The sequence below is a fragment of the Struthio camelus genome, chromosome 2 (genome assembly GCF_040807025.1).
Source record: "Struthio camelus isolate bStrCam1 chromosome 2, bStrCam1.hap1, whole genome shotgun sequence".
Taxonomy (NCBI): domain Eukaryota; kingdom Metazoa; phylum Chordata; class Aves; order Struthioniformes; family Struthionidae; genus Struthio; species Struthio camelus.
In genome coordinates this window covers 171,175,925-171,194,540 of record NC_090943.1, presented here as the reverse complement: position 1 = coordinate 171,194,540, position 18,616 = coordinate 171,175,925, and the positions used below count along the sequence as shown (strand labels likewise).

General features: G+C 47.4%; 1 protein-coding gene across 1 annotated transcript; it reads left to right on the top strand.

Moving 5' to 3' along the window:
- The first annotated feature begins 8,507 nt into the window (after nt 1-8,507).
- Nucleotides 8,508-18,118, top strand: LOC104153185 (lymphocyte antigen 6E). Its single transcript, XM_009688946.2, has 3 exons — nt 8,508-8,607; nt 15,671-15,790; nt 16,354-18,118. Exons 1-3 carry the CDS (start codon nt 8,556-8,558, stop codon nt 16,560-16,562), a joined length of 381 nt encoding a protein of 126 aa, XP_009687241.2. The 5' UTR covers nt 8,508-8,555; the 3' UTR covers nt 16,563-18,118.
- Nucleotides 18,119-18,616: the final 498 nt, after the last annotated feature.

Genomic DNA, 18,616 nt, shown 5'->3' with positions numbered 1-18,616 from the left:
TGAGGCTGGTGCCTGGAGGCAGATACTCCCACCAAGGTTGCACTGCTTGCTGTAGGGCTGAAGAATTCAGGGGAAGCAGAGCTTGACAAGCTGCTAGGCCTGACCTCATTTTATTTCCTAAAATACCTGCTGTTGCCAAGCCAGTGTGGATGGGAGTGGCAGAAACAGAGGCAGGCCCCCAATCCTGCCCGAGATGCTGTCCCACTTCCATGGAAACCAGCGCAGGAGGTGCACAGCATCTCCCAGGCCTCTTTGGAAAGGTCCTGGCTGTGTTATTCTTTCCTTTTTTGGGGGGCAGGAAGGATGCTGTCACAGCACCTTACCCACAGATAATCTCACCTCCCACTTCAGACTTCCTGCCTTAAATATCATGTCCCGAGCACAGTCAGGAATGCTAAGAAGCAAACGGATGCAACCAACTCCTGAGGCTAAAAGCTGGAGGGATACAGTCTAGCTCCCTCCAGAGTAGTAAATAACACAGGAAAGGGTCAATTCTCTGGCCCTGAGGCCACGGCGTATGGCATGCTTGTGCCCAGATGACTAACCCCTTTTCTTCCCCAAAACAAGTCAGCCACATCCAGATGGCCCATTGGGAAGAGTCACTGGCCTGGGCTATCCACAGGCTTGGTCTGGGAGGGCATTTGTTCACATAGGTCGAAACTGGAGGTTTAGGGGACAACTCCTGTCTGTGTCAGAGTCACTGCTTTGGGAGACATGACCCATCCCTCAACTCTGCTCTGCTGGCCACGTCTCAGCTGTTTTGAGCCTGTCGTTTATGAAGAAACATCTGCTGACAGCAGAGAGGCCTGTCTGCAGCATGTGCAAAGATTGCTTGCTCAGGACAGTGTCTTACATCCTTCCTTTCCTAGCCGTGTTTCTCCTGGGGCCTGGGAAAGTGAAGAAAAGTGATGTTACCCTCCAGCAGTCATTCCCCTAAGCAGATGGGCAGGACCTGTCCCAAAAGCAAGACCCAGCGGGAGTGGGGCCACCGGAGAGGTCATGGCTGGGTTATGGGTGCAAAAGTGACACCAGAAGGCAGTGCTTGGCACTGTGGTCATTGCAGAGAAGAGGAGAGAAGATTCCTCTCAAAGCCTGTGTGAAAGCTGTGCTTGCAGGAGGGGGGTATGAGTTTTTTGCCTGCAGAATGGGTGTCCTGGAGCTGAGCTCATCCCAGAGGCATTTCTGTTGGCACTTCCTTAATCCAAAATCCCTTTCAGACTGAATGAAAGTGCATTTTTCTCCATGCAGGGAGGCAGAAAAGAGAGGCTGTGAGCAAAACCGGGGCCTGGTGCCAAGCGCTGTGTTTATAGCTCAGAAATGGGAGGGCATTTACCTGGGCCTATTTCTGAAAGGAAGGAAAGGGCCTCTTCCTGCTGGAGATCTGGCTTTCTTGCTCCCACCCCTCTCTGATTCCTCCTCCAGCAGCTTCCAGTGAAGGCTGCATTTGTGTTGCAAAATGGAGGCTGCGGGAGTAGCGATTCCGGCGGCTGCAGACTGAGGACCAAAAATCATTACTCTCCCACACCAGTGACTTTGGGCATGTCTCTCCTCCCTTAAGCCCAAATTCGCCCTGGCTCTGGGAGTCTTTGCTGCTGGTGAAGCCCTGCAAAGCCATTTCAAGGCACAGTTATCTTTTTTTTCCCTGACATTTCAACGTGGTAGGTGGTGCTTGGCCCTTTGGGAGACCCTCTGTGTGCAGTCAGATTGGGGCAAGTTGTTCCTATCTTATCCTTTCCTTGGCAAATGCAAGGCTATCTGCAAGTGCAGGGTGGTTTCACCACTTTATTTGTTGCTCTCTAGATCAGTGTGGGTGACTTTTGGCTCCCACACCCCTGTCAGGCGGTCCCTGTTGAGCTTTTCAAGCCTGTGTTTGTGCTGTGTGGCTGATGAGCTGGATCCACGAGGAGCTGCAGATGGAGCCGCCTGATGGCACATGAGCGGCTCTCAGGATAACCCCACGAGCTGCAAGGACAGCAGGTGAGAAGAGCCACGACCTGGGATTATTTGCCACTGTTTATTATTTGCAAATGTATAGGGATGCTCTGCAAGGCAGACTGATGTCTATCCCTCCCTCTGCCTGACCATCAACACAAATGCACTCGAGTGAAACCATGTCTCACTTTTCCAAAAGGTGCTTGGGAAAACAAGGTAAAACAAAAAACAGACAAACCCCCCCACCCTCCCACAGCCTCAACTTTTTTGGCTAGTCTTCCTGGGAAAATACCCTTTTGCTTACTTGATGAGGAATATAATTGCATTCGCTATACCCTCCTGTTTGTTTCTCTGTCTCGCCGAACACACCCATCGAGCTGGGATGGTTTCAGCCCAGATCTCTCCTTGATACTCAACTCCTCCACCTGCCACAGGCTCACAGCCAAGTCCTCCTCCTAGGGACAGCTCTGCTCTCCTTGGCAGGCTTTGCAGGTACCATTGCAGAAGTTTCAGCACTGCTATTACCTGAGGTGTGACAAGTTTCTAGATGTAATGAGGGCTGGCCCGAAAGCCTGTTCTAGCCATGCAACTGAGGTTTTGACACCGTCCCTCGTTGGGTCAGCAGGAGTGACTCAGGAGAGAAACCAGAGCACCCTCATGTTCCCACCCATGTGCCATGTTTTTCCACTCTCCTCCCTGTAAAATATCAGACCTAGACCTTCCCAAAGTGAAAAGAAGAGAGGTTGGCTGTGGAACGCATCACAGCTTTTAGAGTGAAACTACGTTTTTGCTTATCAGTTGAGGCTTCCCCTAACCCTGGAAATTTCAGCTATCAGGTTTCACCACAGAAGATCATTCCTAAACTTGAAATACCCAGCGCTCGAAAGCACTGGACGAGTCAAGACTCCAAAGCTTTTTTTTTTTTCTAAAGAGAGAGATTCTGCAAATCATGCATGTTTTCTTGACATCTCAGGGTGAGGTGTATGTGTAGGGGTGTCATGCAGGGAGCTTTTGTAATAGGCAGGTATAGGACATTTTGTTTCTTATAAAAGCAAAATGAAAAAGTACACTAAAGTTTTCTAGATGTCAGTGTAGATGGCTGCAAAGGCTCCCATATGGCCAGCTGGTACCACAGCTGTGTTGTACAGGAGTTTATCTTACTTAATGATGATGTGGCATCTCCAAATCACAGAATCACAGAATCACACAACGGTTGAGGTTGGAAGGGACCTCTGGAGATCATCTAGTCCAACCCCCCTGCTCAAGCAGGGTCCTCTAGAGCATGTTTCCCAGGATTGCATCCAGGTAGGTTTTGACTATCTCCAGCGAAGGAGACTCCACCACCTCTCTGGGCAACCTGTTCCAGTGCTCAGGCACCCTCACAGTCAAGAAGCTTTTCCTCATCTCTCCATGGAGCTTCCTGTGTTCCCGTTTGTGCCCGTTGCCTCTTGTCCTGTCGCTGGGCACCACGGAGAAGAGTCTGGCCCCGTGCTCTTGACACCCTCCCTTCCGATACTTGTACACATGGAGGAGATCGCCTGCCAGGCTTCTCTTCTGCAGGCTAAAGAGGCCCCGCTCTCTCCGCCTCTCTTCAGAGCAGAGATGCTCCAGTCCCCTCACCATCTTTGTAGGCCTCCGCTGCACTCTCTCCAGCAGCGCCATGTCTCTCTTGTCGTGGGGAGCCCAGAAGTGGACACAGTACTCCAGGGGAGGCCTCCGCAGGGCTGAGGAGAGGCCGAGGATCACCTCCCTCCACCTGCTGGCAACACTCTTCCTAATGCAGCCCACGATCCCTTTGGCCTTCTTGGCCACAGGGGCACATTGTTGGCTCATGGTTAACTTGTCCCCCAGCACACCCAGGTCCTTTTCTGCTCTCTACACCACTACCTAACTCTAGGATTTTGAAGCTTAATTAAAAAAAAAAAAAAGAAAACTACAGTGATCAGAAAGACATTTGTGAAAATAAACATATGAGATATCGGCTACTTTTCTTCCTGGGCAGGCTGGCCAAAATCTTCGGCAACAAAGCTTTAGACCTGCTTTTCATAAGTGTTCATGTTGGCACGATTCAGATGCCCACTGTAACGTAAAATTTCCAAAGAAACACCAGAGCCCTGCTTGTTAGGACCAGCACGAACATGCTGTAGAGGAGCTGGCCCCATTTTAGTGCTTGCACGTTGACTGCTCATATGAAAGAGAATCAACAGGCCTGAACCTGGAGCAAGTAGAAATTCCTAGTTTCAGTGGAGAGGGAAGGTCAGATTTTGAGATTATAGATCGAGCTGCTTTAGAAATGCACCTTAAATAAACTTGTGAGGGTCATTTCTCCCCAGGTGTGGTTGTGGCCAGGGGTGTCCTCCTTGGGGAGGACTAATTCCTCCAGAGGATCTCAGAAGGGTACAGAAATTTTATTGACTGCCTTTTCTTCCTCCTCCCAAATTCCTTCTTCACTGTCCTCTCCCTTTCAGACCTTACAGACCTCTAATATGCCTCCTCCCAGTTGCCGAGATCCCACTGCTAGACTAATAAACCTTGGCCCTGGAGTCAAGAAAGGCGATTCACATCCATAACTTTGATGTCTTTCCTCTAAAACAGGGCGGTCACATCTAAACTGCTTGCAAGGAGCAGTCCCGTGTCTGAGACAATGCTAGGTGGGGGCATCCAAAGCTGTGCTAATGGTGCAACAGTATGCATGGCATTGGGGCTGAGCTTGTGCCCTGTTTAGTGAGCTAGTATGGACCTGGCCTTTCAATTAGGACACTAGTGGGGATGTGAATCAAGTTGCTTGACCCCATGCGTGATGATGCTGTTTGACGTCTCCCCAGGAGCTTCCAAGCTGATGAGGCTGAAATATCTCTTGGGACCTAGTAGGCTAAGGGAATGTGATAAAATGGTTTTGGTTCCCTGTTGGCTGGTGGCTGTGGCCCCAAAGGGCTGGTGTACAGCCAGGCCCCTTCCCCCATTGTGACTGATGGCAAGGCTCTCGGTGGCCATTGTGACTGTGGCGCTCAGATGGGCGCTTACATGGACTGTGTTGCACTTCAGCCAGATGCAACACAGGGATCAGGGATACCCTTGTCCTTCCTAGATGGAGGTTTAGGAGCCTCCATTGTCTGTCACCACATCAACATGAGGAGCTCTATTCCATTGTTTGGAGCCTGCCAGATCAGCTACAGATCCAGATGGACTATGGGAAAAGGTCCCATAGAGAGCTGGGTGCCTGCAACAGCCAGACCTGAAGGAGAAAAGGCAAAATAGCACGTGCAGGTCCTCCTTTTTCCCTGGGGTAGAAGGAGGTATCGCCTCCCGCAATCGTCCCCCCTCCTGTCCTTTACCTAACCTCACCATTGTATGGCCAGATGAAGCAACTCAGCCTTCCCTGGGCTGTCAAGAAGGGAGGACCAGATCAGTTTGGTGCTGCCCTGGGCTGGGCTGGACTGCCTGCCCTGCCTGCCCTGCCTGCCCTGCTGCATTACTCAGGAGCACTGAGAGCGTGACCCACCACTGCTTGATTCCCGTCTTCTCCCATGGTTTCCTCTTTCTCTGGCTGAGGCTGCTATTTGCAGCCCTGAACTGAAACAGAGAATTTTCTCTCTGAACCGTGGAGGAGGGCTGCTTGAGGGCATGATTGGAGCTGCCCTCTGGGAAAAAAAAAGGGTTTAGGGGAGGTTAATATTAAAAAGTTTCCATGCCTAGCAGTTTGTTTCACGTAACCATTCCCTCTTGGGTCGAAAATGTGCTTTATCCGGCTCCAACTACAAAAAAGGGACAGGCCTTGCACAATGCACTCCCAAGGTCTGGCACAACCGCTCGCTGGTGGCTGCCAAGCTGCAAGGGGGTTACGGTTTCTTCCTTAAAGCTCCAAGCCTCTGTTAACTATTTAACACTCACTGTGACAGAGTCTGGTCGACACCCACCTGGCCCACTTTCTGCAGCAAAATTAGCCCTGCTGCCATCCCCTCTCTCTTTTGATGTCCCTGAAAAAGGAGTTTTAACACCTTCTCTGCTCTCTGTTCTCTAAAGTCTCCACCACCATCTGCTTTCCCTGCTGCCTCTCTGCTGGTTGTCTTCACCCTCACTTTTCTCCCAGACCTTTCTTCCCTTGCCTGAAAAATTGCTCCTTGCTTCAAGAGATGTCTGTTCCCACCGCCTCACCACCGTGGTTCTGGTTGGAGCCCTGAGCTCTGGCGGTGGCCCCACGCATGACTGCAATACCAACAGGGTACAAGAACAGTGTTTTTTGGGACCCGGCCAGACCTTGGTCTGTGTACCAAAGCCTTTGCAAACTTATCCTTTGGGGGCACACGGCTAGGTGCCAGGTAATGTCTGCCTTTTTGCCAGTGCCACAGAAGGCACTGGAGCCTGAAAGAAGTGGCTGGTTAAATTGGGATTTGCAGAACTGCTGTTCTGCAAATGCTCCTTAAACCTTGAAGGGCTGTTGTTAAATCCTGAACAGTGTCTATGCGTAGCAACATACTGCAATTTGTACAGCAATAAGTAATGCCACCACAGGGGAAATGGTGAAGCACTAGTCCTTCCCTCCTATCGCATCTTACTTCTTACCCTCCTTTTGCCTGTCTTTATTTATTCCCTCCCCCCCCCCCCCCCCCCAGGCTTTGTCTGTTTGCTTTGATTTACTTTATTTTGTGCCGTTATTTCTCAGCTACCTCTTTCTCTCTTTCTAGTTCTTTGTGAAATATCAATCTTGTTTATTATTATTAACCTTCCCTCTCTCTAATCTATTTAAATGCTTTCTCACATTTTCACTTCCTACAGCCCATTTCTCACTTGCAGATTTTCTATTCAGCAGCACTTCGCTTTAACAGTGTCATTTATTTACTGTTCATTTATTTGTTTTAATTTCAAACCCTTTCTCTTGTTCTGGGCTGTGTTCATGCGTTGTTCCTTTCTCCCCGCTGCGGAGCTGCATTTTTCAGCTCAGTTGCCTCCAAGATGAGCTGAATCCAGTTCAATAATTCAGCTTTGCTTCTGGATTCTCAATGTGGATAGAAGGGAAAGAAGTTTTGTTTTCCTGACCTCTCTCTTTCACTGACATGTGGCTGATCGGAGCCTGGCCACTATACACAAAACAAACATGCGAACTTAACCAACTCTTTTCCCCCACGCTTTAGCAAATCATATTTCCTTCCTGATATTGTTCATGCATGCATTTATATAATGCCTTGTTCAGAGACTATGGCTTTCTCACAAATTATTTCCTAAGTCTAATTACTACGTTAGCTGTCATGTGGGTGTCCTACACCCTTGATAATAGAGAAGATGATTCAAGATTCATGCTCAAGGTCAGGACAAATCTAAAGAGCAGAGAGGAAGACTTTGGACACTGGATGCTCATCCCTTCCACCCCAACTCTGGGCATGTACAAAGAGACAGAAATAATTGGGGGTTGGAAGTACTGTAGAAAGGGAGGAATCGGACAGAGAAAGAATTACTGGAACAGACCAGTCACAGGAGCTAGGCTCAGGGACATCAGCCCAGGATCCTGCTGGCAGGTGATTGGAAGAAAAGCCTATGCTTTTGGGGAGCAATATTGGGAAAAGACTAAGCAATTGGATGTTCTTTATTCTGCTTCCACACTGTTTGTGACCCTATAAACCTTGCCTCAGAAATACCCTTGGTCATTTCTGTCTCCAGTTTGGAAGGTCCTGGTCTAATTAGATCTTTCCTCGTCCAGGGCTTGCTTCAGTTCTTAGCTACTTTCACTTTTATTCATTCCCCATTTAACTCCTGCAACCTTTTTCATGCATTTTCTACCTCTGCTGTGTCCTGGGTGATTTGGAAGGAGGTGATGAAGTAGTTCCGGGAGCAGAAGGAGGGAGCCCAGAAGGACTGGAAAGATTACCATAAAAACCTGACAGGATCCAGAGCTGGGCCGCAGGTAGCAATAAACATCGTTGCTTGGAAACTCCAGATGCTTCCAGATGACAGAGAAGCAAACAAAAGCTTTGGACCTCATCCCTGTCTAGTCCGTGAGAGCCCCTGAATGACAGTTCTCAGGCACAAATAGTGTTCTTTGCAGAAGTGGTCCAAGCTGCTTTCCTGCTTAAGGTGTTTTTCTTGGTACAAGTGAGAAAACTCTGAACGATTTTGGACAATCCAGTGAAAAATCTTCTCTTTTGTCTCTTCTCCCACTTCCCAATCTTACAGATATTAAGCTATTATATTATAGCAGACAGAAAAGACAGAGGATGCCTAGAGACTCCTACTATCTTGCAAGCTTGGAGTCACCCTAGATTGGCACACCTACATCTGCTTTGCTCCAAGTTTCACAGTCCAGCCCTACGAATTGAGAAGAGACTCCCATGTCTGAGTCAGACAAATTGTTCCCCACATTAGCAACACAGACGTGATGAGCAGGAGCCTGTCTTGGAAAAGAAAAACCGACTCTAAATGAGAGGTAGAAAAAATTGCTACTTGAAGCCCATTAATAGGTTAATGGCTACACACAAACACACCCAGCAACTGATCCCATGTTATGTCTCGTCACTCCCCAAACCTCAAATTGCTGTAATCAAAGGAAACCAAAGCAAATGTGGTCCCAGTATAAAACCTACCCATGGTGCAACATCCCATACCGTACAGGCTCTGAGGGCACAACAACCATGAAGGCTTTTCTCATTGCCCTGCTGGCTGCGGTCCTGTGTGTCAAGCAAGGTAAGGAACTAAGGAGGCTGGGGGAGCCTAAAACAAGGGGATGAAAATACCAGGAGAGAGGTTAGTGAAAACATAGGGACAAGGACATTTGACAGCTTTTACTGCAATTGCTGCAGTCCTGCTATGCAACTTTCTTTTGGCATCACTTGCTTCAAACTGTATTAAATGTTGTTGAGTCTTAGCTGCTGGATGAGCTATAACGAGGAGCTCCTAACCCAGAGAAGATGAGCTCACCCCTTCTGTTTTCTTTGGCACTTTGGAGTACCAGGCTCCAGCCACTCACAGGTGAACTGAAAAACGCTGAGAGTCAAGGAATTAAGCTGGGTTCACAGTTTTGTGTTCGGTTTTCTTTTTGTTCGTGAATGAAACTGCTGTTATTGTTGATAAAAATAACAGGACTGGTGTTGAGACCTCATCTTCTCTCAGTGTTTTACTTCATATCCCACAACGACATTACAATTAAGAAATTAAGTTGCTGGCGGATATTTGAAAGACTAAGAGCTCTTTGCTTATAGGTCTAAAGAGTTTAAATGTCTGGGAATGAGTGTGTTTGTAATAGGATTCACAAATAGTCGAGCTTGGCCATGAGCCCTTGAGAGCTGCTATAGGAAAACTGGAAGAAAGCACAGAATAATTTGCAGAGCATCCCAACATTGGGAGACCAGCAGTCATGCTACGACAAAAAAAGCATTTTTTTAATACAGAAGCAAACAACACAAGCCACTGGAAAATACTAACGGAAAGATGTCTGGGGACCAGGGCAGGCAACGTAATGCTGTATAGAGGAAGGGCATAGATATTGCTAGCTGTTTTACCAGGGAGCACTAAGAGACATGTTATCTGATTTATGTGTCTGATGCTGGCATGATCCCTGCTACTGCACACTGCTTAGGTTTGGAACCAGCTGTGCGCGAGGCTGGAAGTGCTGGAGAGCAGTGAGCCAGGACCTGCGGAGGTGGGCAAGCAAGTATGCCTGAGCAGGACAGACTGCTCCTGCTCAGCCTCTCCCAAAAGGAAGACTAGATAACTGCCTAGAAATATCCTGGAGGGAAACAGAAACCTGTTAAGGGCTTCTTCCTCACCAAAGCCATGAGATGTAGAAGATGACCCTGAACTGAGCTGGAGGAGTTCACTTTAGTCACGAGCCCAGCTAGCTAATTGCAGCAAGTCCCCATCATTGGTAATGCTGAAATCAGGACCGAGGCACTTTCGAAAGAGTGGGTCAGATAGTCACTACCATGCGCTGCGTTATGCTGGAAGTGACTGGTCGTTCACAGTGATATCTTCTGAGTGATGAATAAAGCCCCCGTTCTCCTCCAGCCAGCTGTGAGGGCCATCACAGAGTAGGGGAGGGAGAGAGGAAAGGAGATGAGAGGGAGAGGAGCCTTCAAGGACGTAGCTAGTGTTGAGGAACCCATTTAGATGTTTCACAAAGGGATCTTTCATTCCTTCTGCAGTCCTGAAACCTCTACTGAAGGGCATGCAGTGCTTCTCAGAGCATTTTTCCTACAAATAATGATAATGATAAAACTTGCAAAAAATTGGGGGGTTGTGCAACGGACTGAAAGGGACTGAACACGCTGGCACAGTCCAATACATCTGAAGTGTGAGCCTCTATCCAGAAATTAAAAAACAAACAAAAAGACAGAAAACTTATTCAAATTCAACCAAAAACCCAAATGAAAGCCTCAGTACTGTAGAAGATTTTCCAGAAAGTCTGGCAAAACAGAACCAGAGCAGAGTTTCCAAGGGGAGAGCTCCCAAGGGGGCTCTGTATGGCACTGAGCATATCTAGCTCTAACTCCTGAAGCCTGTAAACTGGTGCAAGGGTAAGGCAGGGGCACCGCCTGGACTCCCGGCAGGGACGGATACACGAACACAAGGCACAGTAGGGTCGATACTGAGCTTTTATTACCTCTGCGTCTCAGCGGGGGTTCCCCAGCGATTTCCAGATCAAGGCAATAATGGAGCGGGAGAGTCCCTGGCACCGCTGAGCGTCAGTCCAGGGCGAGGAACGCCGGGCGGGGGCACTACGTGAGGTTTTTATGGACTACACACATGCGCAGCAAGGCTATTGAGCTCATCTCTGCTTCCGATTCAAAGCCCAGGTGCAACGCCACACTGGCACGGGCTCAGCCACATGACTGTGAGTCAACACGCCTTGTTGATGCTCCTTTTCCCATGGAATGGTCTGGCTAGCTTCCATCGTCTATCTCCTCGACATTCCTCCGTGTTTTCCCATACGCTCCACCCCTGTGATAGAAAGATAGTTACAGGCCGTCTCAGTCTTCAGAAGGACGTGGAGTATGAGGGCAAGAGAATTTACAAAGCAATGAAATCAAAACATAGCATAATGCAAAGCAAAGATAAACAAGAGTCCTCCTTGTATAAGGTGGCCCAGCCATCCCATTAGGGAGCCAAATGATTGAGCCAGCCAGCCATCTCTGTCGTTCTGCGGGATATGTTGGATAATATCTTCTAAGTGGCTGATAGCGTTCTTAATCGATGCTGATTCATCAGTGACGTTAAAACAGCACATCCCAGTGAAGTTATGACATCTGTGGTTATGTCGTAGTAGGAGACAGTCGATCACTAGATGGTTTTGCAGTGTTCCTTGCCATACTACTCCCAACCTTTTATTTAAAGAGACAGTGGCTCCAAATATCCAATTTAAACCTTGAGCTAAAGCACAAGCAATATGTTCTGTTTATAACTACGCACCACCACCCCTGAGATCCCAACCAGGCTTAACAATAGGCCTATCTTCTGCATGGGAAAATAAACTTATTCGGGGTTACAAGTGGAATCTAGGATATGCCATGGGGTCTTCACCACTTTGTTATAAAGGGGAGGATGGTTAAAGCAACATGACCTACAGTGCATGGGCCACCTGTAATGCTGGCTGGCATATATGTATATGCTGTAGTGCCCCACAGAAGGAACCATCCTAGTGGTAGTATCAGGCGAACAGATGCACAGGTAATATTCATAGTGTCGTTACAAATTAACTGGATATTGGTTACTTTCTACAGAACATAGGTAGCATTTACAAAGCAAAAGCAAATATCTGTTTTAGATGCGTTAGCTATATGAAAAGAGTAAGCCCAAGGTGTCAGCTTTTGGGAAACAACACCCAAATTGCATAAATTCATGGGAATAACAGAAATAGCAAAATCTTTTAGAAAAGTGTAACTCCGCAATGCCACGAGCGGAGGTAGTACACCTATGTGACACGTAGTGAAGACATCATTCAGTGATTGTCCTCCTGCAACACAGAAAGCACAGAGGTGAGCTGATCTTTGTGTGAGCCAAATCCATGTATTTACATGGGAGGCTGGATGGCCTTGCGGATCAATAGCATCTGTCGTGGTCAACAAGAGGCAACATTCCAACAGCCAACTTAGAGATGCCGAGCTGATAACCTGTTGATGGGAAGATAGAAAGGCATGGTGTCGCCATCAGGAAGAACTAGACCAGTGGCTCCTGGGCCATCTGCTAAAACAGTGCCAGGCCATTTTTCCTTCTGAGGACTTAGTATCCATGCACTGGCTAAAGACTGTACTGAGAGTATTTGCTGAACTTGAGGCAACCCAGCACTGTGGATCAGAATTCCTCGCAGTATTGGTGGTCCCTGCGAGACATTCACTGGGGTGGATATGGATACCTGGAAAGATAAATCTTGAGATGAGGTCGATAAGAGTGGGGCTATTTGAACAGCTATTAAGGGTGTAAACAGCCATACACACTGTGAAGGGCAGTCAAGTCTCAAATGTAAGCGCACAACTCTTTGTCCAGTAATCATCAGTTGCTTGGGTGTATAGAAGTCTACTTCCCCAGAGGTGAGTAAGCGGGGGGCAACTCCCCTTCCCTTACAGATATCTGAGCAGGAATCACTAGGGTTGGTTTGGGTTGTACTTGCTCATAGGGAGGAAGCATTCCAACATGCCCGTTGTTAAGCATAAACAGTGCTTGTAGGAGTATGCTCACCCACCCTCTTAAGGTCTGCGTGGGGGTAAGTTTTTGAATCTGTTCTTTTAGCAGGCCATTCATTCTCGCTATTAATCCACTAGCTTGAGAGTGGTAGGGTATGTGCAAGATCCAGGTGATCCCCAAGTCCTTTGCCCATTCTTGTACTACATGGCCGGCAAACACGGTACCCTGGTCACTCTGCATTCCTTTTGGTATGCCATAAGCATACATGAGCTGCTCTAAGCCCCGTGCAGTAGAGGATTGATTTGCATGGGAGGTAGAATATGCATACATAAGGCCTGTGTAGGTGTCTGCAGCAGTTAATATATACTTTCACCCCTATGAGGCGGGCAATGGACCTACATAATCTATTTGCCAGGTTACGAAGGGTTGTTTGCCTCGCTTGATGCGACCATATGTGCTGGTGAGGGGCACTTTTGTTATCTTCATACAAATGGGACAGTTAGCATGTGCTGTCTTATACCAATGTAACGCCAACATGGGATGCCCTCGTGATAGATCCCAAGCCTGAGCTGCAATGGGGCCATAATGCTCTGATCGTTCATGCGCTTGCCAAGCTTGCTTTAACTCTGAGGGAGTCGCCATCTGGTCGACTGCTGTATTAGTGTTGCCAGCAGGTCGAGGGAGGTGATCCTGCCCCTCTATTCAGCCCTGGTGAGGCCTCACCTGGAGTACTGTGTCCAGTTCTGGGCTCCCCAGTACAAGAGAGACATGGCACTCCTGCAGAGAGTCCAGCGGAGGGCTACCAAGATGATTAGAGGGCTGGAGCATCTCTCCTAGGAAGAAAGACTGCAAGAGCTGGGCCTGTTCAGCCTGGAGAAGAGAAGATTGAGAGGGGATCTCATCAACGTGTACAAGTATCTGAAGGGGGAGTGTCAAGAGGATGAGGCCAGCCTCTTCTCCGTGGTGCCCAGCAACAGGACAAGAGGCAATGGGCACAAACTGAACCACAGGAAGTTCCATCTGAAGCTGAGAAAAAACTTCTTGACTGTGAGGGTGACAGAGCACTGCAACAGGTTGCCCAGAGAGGTGGTGGAGTCTCCTTCCCTGGAGATATTCACAACCCGTCTGGATGTGATCCTGGGCAATATGCTCTAGGTGACCCTGCTTGAACAGGGAGGTTGGACGAGAAGATCTCCAGAGGTCCCTTCCAACCTAAACGATTCTGTGATTCTGTGATTATGCTGAGTTTTGAGGGTCTCTTGTTTCCGATGAGCGTCAACATGTCGCACAGATACAGCTTTAGTTTGCACACTGTCCCAAATCCTTTCCCATAAGGGACTCCCTCAGAGTTCCTTATCATGCATCTTTCACTGTGCGGTGGCCCATGTTGGTAACCAGGTTCGCAGACCCTTGCATGTTACCCAGTTGTCCATATAGAGATAGCGTGCATCTCTCTCATCAAGAGCTATAGCTGCAGCCTTTAATTCGGCCCACTGACTTGAGTATCCTGTTCCTGCGGCAAAACAGATAGTATCCGTGGTAGGATTATATGCTACAGAGCGCCACACTCGCTCTCCTGCCCAGGAATATGCTGCACTGCCATCAGAAAATCAGGCCTACTCTCGTTGCTCAGGAGATAACGTCTCGAAAGGAGGCACCTCCTGGACAGGCGATGGCTCTACTGGGGGAGCGGGGGTGGGGGGTGGGGCAGCCCCTCTGGCTCAGACAGTAGAGGTAGGTGCTCAAAATATATTTCCCCTGACAAGGTTGCATGTGGGGTCCTCATATCCTTTCTTCCCCTCCTGGAACTGGGCTTGTAAATAGTGTTTCCATTTCCACTGAGTTGCAGCTTGGGCCACCCTTAAATGGGGCCTGCCCCAAGTCTGAATGGGGATGGGGGTGTGTACAGTCACGTCCGGGACCCAAGTAGCTAGGGCCTAAAGTGACTCTTAATTTTCTTCTAAAACCGCTTCTGGAATTGTCCGATCAAGTGTTGTGGACAGGTTCAACTTCAGGCACGAATTTGAATCAACTGAGCAATTGCACTTTGGAGAATCCTCGGGAGGAGGTTCCTATTTTGGCCAAATGGTGATTTGTTAAAAACAGGTTCAAATTCAATTGATATGGACCATTCTATACAGAAATGAAAACCTTCCTGGGTTAAGAAAGCCAGGAGGAATCAAAGCAGGGAAATTTCAGTCAAACTGAGGACCTTCCCCAGGTTCCAATTCGGTCACCTTTGACCAAGAGCTCTCCATCAGCGCTGGCAGTAGGGCAGGTTGCCCTGAAGCTGTTCAGCTGCTAAAACATGAGGAACATTTCATGGGACTCTGAACACAAGGGAAATAGCTTCCATCAGGTGTGAATCCACCTCTAGGGAATGAGACAATGTTCTGTCTGTGTTTCTAGCTTGGCCAAGAGCTGTCCAGCCTGGAAGTGTGACTCAATTTACAACTTCATTTTTGCCCAGAAATACATATCCTACCTCCTTCTGGCTTTGGCATCGCCCTGACTTAGCCCTGCTAATAGGATCACTGAAGATATATTTTTCCAGGCTCCGGTGGGAATAATCCTTCCACTGTCCAAAGCAACCTTTCCCAAGGCACTCCCTTTAATGTGACTCTATGCTCAGTAATGTAGCTCACTGGAGTGTTATAGGATGTAATTAATTCATATCTGTATATTTCTTTGCAAATGCACTCTGAAATTAAAACACTGAAAACTAAGCTCTTACATGAGAAGAGTTATCCTCTCCTTGCTAAAACTGGCCTGGTAGGTAGCAAGCTCTACTTTTCCATGGATAACTGTCAGCAGGGCCAGTGTGGTCCAGATAGAGATGGAGCTTGATCTAAAAGAAAGGTTATCTGAAAATGCTGCTCAGGCTGAAAAATGTTTTCGTATTTAATCACCCGAAATGTCAAGAAGACAGAAAAAAAAATCTACTTTGTTCTGTTTGTTTGCTTTCTCAACTTCATCAATCAAAAACCAGCCTTTATTTCACTTTGTATGAAAAATTGTTTTTAAAATATTTTTCACCTCATATTATCCAAAAAGGGACATAGCTTTTGACACTTTCTTCCCAGGAGGGTATTCTTGGAAACGACTAATGTATCATATGTGTTCTTTCCAGCTTCCTCACTTTTTTGCTATACATGTGAAAATGAACACTCCAACTGGAACTGTCTTAAAACATACAAGTGTGAAGATCATGAGAAATACTGTACAACAACATACAGCTCTGTTGGATTTGGTGAGTAGCAGTATCACGGCTTTTTTTTCCTAAAGACTTTGGTGGACAATAGCTTTTTTAGGGATACTAATTGGGCTCTTTGGAAAGAATTACTGATCACTCAGGGTTAAGGATCTCAACACATGGAGTGTGCGTCGTGATCTGCCGTGTGGGATACTTTTCTTACTACCTTGTGGCAGGGCTCGCTGCAGCAGATATATTTCCATGAGCAGATCCTATTGCTTGGACTCAGAGCTCACAGTCTGTGACACAGGAAAGAAAGGGTCTTCCAGGTAATAAGGAACGTGAGTTTAGAAACCAAAGATGCATCAAAAATGAAATCTTGCTGTCCTACCTGAGGCATAGTGCAGGTTACTGGCAATTCCTTGAGCTAGGACTTTCTGCTGTCACATATTTGATCCACGCTGTGTGGACATTCACCCAGAACTCATCAAATCTGCTGATCCCTGTTAATGCTGCACTGCAAATTAAGTGTAGTACAATATACTCCCATTGCCTTCTGGTCATGACTTGCGGGGGAATCTTAAATAACGGCTGTCCTTTCTTGTCTGTTCTCCACGCAGGCAAGGACACGGGATATCGTATCACCAAGAAATGTTCTGCCGACTGTCCTGAGACAAATCTGAACTTCGGTGTAGCAGCTGTCTCCACCAAATGCTGCAGTACTTCCCTGTGCAATTTCAGTGGTGCCAACAGCGTAAAAATCAGCTACGCCGTGATGGTCCTGGGTATTGTGGCCAGTTTTATCTGTGTCATCAGGGCAGGATTGTGATGAGGCTAGGACGGTGAGAGGACTTGATAACCTGAGAATTCAAGTGGTCTTCCCCAACGGAGAAACCGACATCTTCTGTGACAAATGTTTCCACTGGGCTTAACGCTACCCTGTTTTTTCCAAGATATTGTTTCAGATAACATCCACAGAAAGGCACAGAAAGGTTTTTCTTCCCCTATACCATTTGTTGTTTTGTATTAATTTTTCCTTGGGAAAGCTGTTTTGATAGCATGTATGTGACAATAATCAGATAAAATAAAGATTTAGGTTATTCTAGTGTGTGTTTGTTACATCCACACTAAGCTTAGCCTGGGAAAACGGCTCTGACAGAAAGGGTTGCGCTTTGAGTCTCTACTTCACAGTTGAATTTCTCTTTTTATCAGCATCTCGGAGCCTTCTCCTAGCTGCATTTCTCCATTGACTCACTTGCATCCAGCCCCACAAGACAGATACTTCTAAAAGCCAGATGTTAAGCCTGATCACTCAGAACTAACGAATGAAGGTGTCAGTCTGGAACGGTGAAGACATTTGTGTTGTTCTCAGCATAAGTTGGTACTTGAAGCGGCACAGAGAATTATTTTGTAACTACTAACGCAATGGGAATGGGATATTTGCAGGCGCTGGTTGCATTCCTAGCTGTACTGCAAATTCCTCATGCTCGTTCCTCTGATAGTTGCGTCATTTCACCTTTTAAAATAGGCAACGGTCCTTCCCAAGATGCCAGAACAGCACTGCTGGACCTCTCCTTGCAGAGATGGGACCTCCGTGCCTGCTCAGGAAGATGCCATCTAAGTGACTGCCCACAATTTCCCTGTAGGAGGGGGAAAATGGACAGAAAGTGCCTGGAAGAGGACTTGGGCATTTCTGGTTGGGTGGGGAGGTCTCTGCTCCTTGCCCTTCCTCTCTCACTCCTGTATTTCCAGGTGTGGGAAGGGGAAGGCAGGGTGGACAGCCCCTCTCGGAGAAGCTTGCAGGTTGTTTGGCAATGCTGGGGAAAGGGAACGCACTCTTGGAGGTGAAAGGATGTGTTATTCCTGTCTAAGTGGTGTACAAGTGCTCTGGGAGGATTGCGCAGAAGTTGCACTGGGGAGAAACTCACGCTTGCAGTCCAGCTGGGTTTGCAAGAAGTCCTGCTCCACCAGTGCTTAAGATAGGCTGCAAAGTTCATGCATTTCTGTGCAACTGGGGGAAACTGCTGGCTGAAGGCTTTGAAGATGGGCTTGTGTTTAAACAGCCTGTAAAGACCTAATTCCTGGGCAAGGAAGGTAACCTGGCATTTGTTGAAAACACAAGATGAGTCAGCTGAAGAATGGGAGGACTGATGCCATTTCTGTTCTGAGGGGTCCAAAAGAAACTTGGCTTTTTGCACTTTTTGTTAACCGGTTTTCCCACCACTTTTCCTATAAATTGATCGCAGTCATTTCTGAAATGGTTCTCAAAGGTTTTGGCCAGCTGATAAATCTTTTCTTGGCAAATACAATACCTGAATTAAGCAGAACAGTTCATTTTAAATTGCAGCTTTTACTTCATGAAAAATACCTGTTTTCATCAAAATAAAGAAATTGTTCACCCTTTCCGTGTGGCATTTTCAACCAGGTTTAGAACAACAAGAGCAAAATACTCTCCGTCCTTCTCCGCTCAGCAATTACGTCAAGGGAAATAAGTCTTTCCATTTCACCCCCCCCCCCAAGTTAAATCCCCTGTTCCTCCTTCCTTAATCTTCTACTTGAAGTTCATAACCACCCAGTACTTGTAAACTGTGACAGTATCTTTTCCTTTGCCTAGGTCCCTCTAGTCTCCTAATCATCTGTGTCCTTTCTGCCCCCCCCCCCGCCCCCATTCTTTTTAATTTATCGCACCTGGTATGGATGAGAAGCAAAGTTCTCATTAACATCAGAGGGGCATATGGGACCAATTTGGGACTGTGCAGGACAACCTAATAGGAAAAACCCGACAGTCAGAAAACCTTCAATAACTCCTTTAAGAAATACAGTACTGCAATCTCAAAATCTCAGCAACTTGCAGGAGACAAGAGATATTTTAGTTTTCACTTG